Source organism: Eufriesea mexicana, unplaced genomic scaffold (genome assembly GCF_001483705.2).
Source record: "Eufriesea mexicana isolate 0111107269 unplaced genomic scaffold, ASM148370v2 scaffold50, whole genome shotgun sequence".
In the NCBI taxonomy this organism is placed as follows: Eukaryota; Metazoa; Arthropoda; class Insecta; order Hymenoptera; family Apidae; genus Eufriesea; species Eufriesea mexicana.
The window spans coordinates 1252139-1258138 of NW_016908250.1; the positions used below are offsets into that span (position 1 = coordinate 1252139).

The 6000-nt window shown below is 38.3% G+C and overlaps 1 protein-coding gene across 1 annotated transcript in view; it reads right to left on the reverse strand.

Annotated features, from left to right (window-relative positions):
- The window catches only part of LOC108554856 (uncharacterized), a 301692-nt gene extending 295692 nt beyond the window's left edge, over window positions 1-6000 (reverse strand). The window contains exons 1-2 of the mRNA XM_017910264.1: window positions 5840-6000; window positions 3091-4266 (exon numbers count right to left, since the gene is read on the reverse strand). Of these exons, the coding sequence (XP_017765753.1) occupies window positions 3091-3195 (105 nt within the window). The 5' untranslated portion in view covers window positions 3196-4266; window positions 5840-6000. The remainder of the gene's footprint in view (window positions 1-3090; window positions 4267-5839) is intronic.

Here is a 6000-nt window from a genome sequence, read left to right on the forward strand (position 1 = left end):
GATATCGCGTAATACCGTCAATACTATACCTATATTTTCACGCACTCGTTATAATTTTTCTTTCCTTCTTATTCAAAATTAAATTTGATATTCGGTAAATTATTAATAATATCATATTTTTGGCATATGCATACGAAAATAATGGATTTTTTCACGAAAATATTCACGAAAATGGAACAAAATTTTGACGCATCTTCTTCCAAAGGTTGATTCGTACTCGTCGAAACGAGAAATGGTTAAAGATATCCAACGCGATAAACAATACGATGATAAGCGAAAATCAGCCTGCACGGTACGATACGTCGATAATAATTACATAACCTGGTGCTCGTGCAATCGCGAGTATTATCATAATCAACGATGCGTTAACGGAAAGTATAGATCGTCCAACAAAGACGATCGTTTCGGTCTCCAACGTTTCGTAGATCAACTATTCGAACATTTTGTAAGAAATTTTGATAACTGATCGTTTAAAAATGTAAACGAAACTGGGGAAGCACATGTAAAAATTCGATATCGATATTGCGTTTCATATTAGGATGTACACGTGTGTTTCGATGTTTCTGAAAATTCGCACAAAAAACATTTAATTAAACGCCTATACGCGATATCGCAAATATATATTATACAAAATATATACGCACGGTAGATAATTACATACATGATTATTTCATACGCGAGACATTTGTACTTCATTTTAATCATAATATGGCTAATAACATCACATGTTAAATGGCACATGGAAAATCAGATCTTGGTTATATTTCCATTAAGATACGAGGTACGTAAAATGTGCGTCAACATACACGTAGTACAACGGACACGCCCTTCTTATATTCGTAGAAAGTAAAAATATTTTCTCGGTGAGTAGTTCTGTACTAAAATGGAAATAAACAAGCAAATACATAAATATAATACAATTGCACGTAACAAACGCTAAATGGTTTTGTATAAATCTGCATCTATAAATACATAAGTAGCGCGGTACTCGTCGATTAAAAAACATATCGGAATTTATAAAATTCGACGAGCAATCATTCCAAATACGAACGCGATTACACCGCAATGTAGATTCGTATAAATAATATATACAGGGTGTCTCAGCAACGGTAGTAGTACCGGGAAGGAAGTGATTCTACGCGCAGAAACGAATCGAAAGAAAGAATAAAATTTTGTCATTCCAAGTTTCGTGGTCGAGAAAATCGACATTGAATATCCACCGAGTACGCGTGCACTTAACTTTGGCTAACAAGGAGAGTGCAAGTCCTTTGGGTCATTGATTTGGTTAAAACTTTGCAGATTTATAGATTTAGTCATCCAGTTCAAGAAAATATATCATTATAAGGGCAACTACTCCATAGTTTTCGAGATATTTATTATTAGAATTTTATTACTGCGTTAATTACAGATTTATTTCCAATATTCATCGAGTACCATTGTAGTCTAATGGCAACATCCGAAAATTCCCACGCTGGTGGCTCGAGGTTCGATCCCGTTCGTAATTAAATAGTTTCTTTTTCGATATACTTTTATTTTGTATTAATTTTTCGCCCATGAAAACAAATAATTTTAAATAAATTGTAAATAAATTTCTTAATAAAAATATTTATTTTTTTTATGCTTGACATTTTTAAAAATATTATTCAAGTCTGTTTTCCAAAAGACTTATTAACAAACAGCAGATGTTCCCGTAATAATACTCCACTTATTCAATGTGCAAACTGTGGATGTGTCCTACGCTTTCCCTGTTTCTACGATAAGTACCACTGTTGCAAGAAAAAATAAGTACTTTCTTTGTTAAAAAATTTTATTTACAATTTATTTAAAATTATATGTTTTCATGGGCGCAAAATTAATAGAAAATAAAAAATAGATGGAAAAACAATTAATTACGGACGGAAGATCGAACCCGAGCGCCGCCAAAGTAGGAATTTTCGAATGTCGCCGTTAGACCACAACGACACTTCGTAAATATCGATAACTATTCGGAAGAAATCTGTAGTTAAAAATAAGAAAGCTTTAATCATAAATATCTGAAAAATTATCGAATAGTTGTCTTTATAATGGTAAAAATTTTCTTCAGCCGAATGACTAAATCTACAAACCTGCAAAGTTTCGACTAAATCAATGACCCGAAGGACTTGCTCTCTCCTTGTATAACGGATGGAGCATTGGTATATCAGCGTACTCGGTGGATATATTTGCGTCGATTTTCTCGACAACGAAGCTTGGAAGGAAAAAATTATATCTTCATTTTCGATTTGCTTTTTCACCTAAAATCACCCCCTCCGCGGTAATACCACCGACGATGCTGATATTTCGATGGTCCATGAGCCTTAGTCAAAGTTAGTGCACGCGCACTCGGTGAGTATTCAAAGTCGACTTTCTCGAAAACGAAGCTTCGAATGGAAAAATTTTATTCTTTATTTTCGGTTTCTTGTTTCACGTAGTATCACCTTCTTCTCGATTGTACTACCGTTGCCAGGGCACCCTATATATAACGAGAAATTGATATTTTTCAAATTTTTGCGGAAAAATCATAGTCATAAGCTTCTCGACTTTAACTTTCCGCTAGTAAAATTATTATTCCGTACATTTACGCGTATTTTACCTATTCGCAGATAAGGAGAAGACGCAAATCCCATAATTCTTAATAGTCGGTGCGATAAACACGAATACGAATAACGTAATTTTTCAAAATAGCCATCGTAGAAGTTTCAAAAAATTTGCACAAATTCAATGTAAGAATAACGTAACATCGGTTGTATTTCACTTAAAAAGGTCGGTATCGTTACCTTCTCGGCTAATTCCGAGAAGATGATTTAGGATTGTTTAAAAGGAAATATTTGAATAAAATAGATCGAAATCGAAATGTTATTAGCTCTGAAAAATTCGTTTTCCGAATTAAGATTGACGCGAACGAGTTATTCTTTCGGCTATAAAACCGTCGTTTGTAAGTTTCTTAAGATGAAAACATAGCGATAGAATAAACAACGGCGATATATCGATATTCGATGGAAAAATGAAAAAAACGATAAGAGAGGGAGTTAGAAAAAGCATAAAAAATAATAAGGCAAATGGTATACGCACCTGTGGTCTGTCGAGCTGGTTATTCCTCGCGTTATCAACGGTTGCACCGCCTACCGCGACGACACTGACAGGCCTCGGGGCATTCTCGGACAGAGCCCCGGCCATCGTACGACTCTCAACATCGGACTCCAGGGTGTAACGCACCTTTTCCTCTTCTTTCTTCTTCGACCTCCCTCGCTCTCGCACTTAATCCCAAACTTCAACGTTCACGCTCCTCCTTTTCTATTCCTTTCTTCCTTTTCGCCTTTCCTCGACTGCCTTCCAGTCTCTCGCTCTGCCTTTCTCTTTCCTCTGTCTCGATCGAGTACTCTTTTACTACGTATCTCTCTTTTCATTCATTCCACGCGGAACGCCTTTTTTCTTCCATTGTCCGTTTATCGCTTTTCTCTTACGCGCGCACCTCTACCCGTCGTCTCGCGAACCCTTCCGTTTCGCTTTATTCTTCCACTTCCCCCACCCCGCGGTGTGATCTACCAATTTCCCCCGCCGCCGCAGCTACCAACGCCGCCGTCAGCCGTCCTACGGCCCCTGCTCGCCGGTGCACGCGTAAATCCGCTTTTTCCCCCTCTACCTTTATTTTTGCCTTGCAGACATTTTTCCTGTCCTCTGGCTTTCGACTATTCCCGTTCTCGCCTGCTTTTCGTTCCCCATTCGTGCTATACTTTTTCCACCGTTCCTGTCGACTCGCAGGCGGTGTTTGAAAAACCGCCCACTCGTACGCGCTATTGTCCCCTTTTAACAACGCTACGCGTTAACGTTGCGCGATTCGATCTCTCCCTCTCTCTCTCTTATTCGAAGCTGTTACAGCTGTGCTCCTCTGATCAAAAATTTTTCTTCTTTTTCTTCTCTCCTTCCTCTCTTTTGCCCATTCGCTGACTAAATTCCGCAACTTTGTCCGATGCTAGAGGAAAAGTAAACTCGCGTCGCGTTTCTTTCTTCCGATTTAGATATTTAAACGGAATTTCTTAAACACGAATAATAGGATTACGGGAAAAACTAACGCCGAAACGATTTTTCCACGGTGTAAAAGAGTTCGTCGTGGAGAAAACAAACAAACGATTCTCTCGTTTCTTTTCGTTCAAGAAATCGCGAAATCGTCACGTTTGATATTATCCCCTGTGAATTTGGTCCTTGTTCCCCGTGTTCCTCCGCGTCGTGGACGCACGTTCTCGAAACCTGTGAATAAGAAACGTGCCGTGACGGTGATACTTTTATTACGTGTTTCCCTCTTTACCCCGTGCATTTTCACGCGTCAACATTGGAAAGTATACCGACGTGTGTTCGAAAAGCGAGATCGAATGCAGAGTACGATAAATCGGTAGATCCGACTATTCGGAATTATTTATATCGTTACGTCGATTATCGATGTGTATATGTCGCGTAACGAAACATAGTTTCTAACCTAGAATTTTCAAAAAAATGCGCGGGAAACGCGATACGAGTTGTTACTCCACGAATTTTATACATCGCGTGAAGAAACGATTTTGGAAATGGAAACGCGGAAAGGTAACCGTGTCTGGTAGTTTCGATAAAAAGAATTATCTCGAGAAATCGAGGACGAAGCTTGTTCGATCCGAATACGCGTCTAAATCTAACCTGCGACGAGATTGCTTTGTTCTCGTTTTCTACTCGTTCCCAACCAGTAGAACGAAGAACGAGTCGACCTCGATCGAGTTAACGCTATACGAGCATAAAATTTCTGTAATATAATTTACTATTTTCTCCGTGATGAGCATCGACGATGAAACACGTAACTGACCTGAAACTAACTGTATGGGAACGTTTACGTTGCAAATTATCATCGCACTCGCGACCGACCGTTTTGAGAAACGGTACTTCTCGCGCTTGTGTGTTTCTACGTCTTCGTACGATGATTCACGTGTGATCCGATAGCGTGACAACTTTCCGCCAAAACTCCTATCGCTGTCGATCAGAATTTCAAATATTTACCAGACTCGCGTCTATACGCGCCACTCAAAAACCTTTAATCGTACGAGAAATCAAATCCCTCCAATGCATATACGTGCCACTGCTTTCAACCTTTAAATAGTTTCCAAATTTACTGTATATATATATAAATCTATACTTCTGGTATCGCTAATAAAAAATTGAGTTGAACGTTATTCGCGTTACGTTTTTTTCTTAAAAACCTGTTCACCGTGCGATGCGAAAATATGAAATATTTTTGTTACTCTGTTATCGGAAAACAGTGAAATTTAGTAACGTCATAAAAATAAAAAGCCCGCAAAAATAAAATTTTTTGACCATCGATTATAGTTCGATCGCTGCTCCTGCGATCTTTTAAGCTCTTTCCATTAATCATAGATCGACAAATCTTCGAATCAGATATTTCTCTCGATCACTCGAATTACACCGATATCCACCGAGAAACTAATCTGTACTTTATCCTAATTAAATCTTTCTACGTGAATAGTCAAAACTATTAACAGAAAATCGTATACCACGCACGCATGTATACACGATTTTAGTGCAACACGTCGCGTTTAAACATACGTTTAACACTTTTATGATAAAGACGATAGGCGAATCGGTAACTCTTTAACCTGATTCTTAAATCACTCTAAGTCACTAGGGAAGCCTTCACCGATCTGCTTCGAAAAAAAAAAGCATCCGCATGAAACGATCTCGTGGCAACCAGTAGTAGCTAGTATGGAAGGCAGTCGAGTAGAAAGAAGCTATCCTCTACCTCGAAATCACGCGCGGTCACACCTTGCACTAGTTAATTTACCTTTTAAACCAACTGCTCACGTTTCATACGCTTAATAATTATCATTTTCCACATTTCTACGCACGATTTACACTAATGTCTATTTAAAAAAAAAATAGGTCGGTACGTGATACCATAATTTCGAAAAGAACACCTCTAAAAACGACGCATCTCGAACCGCG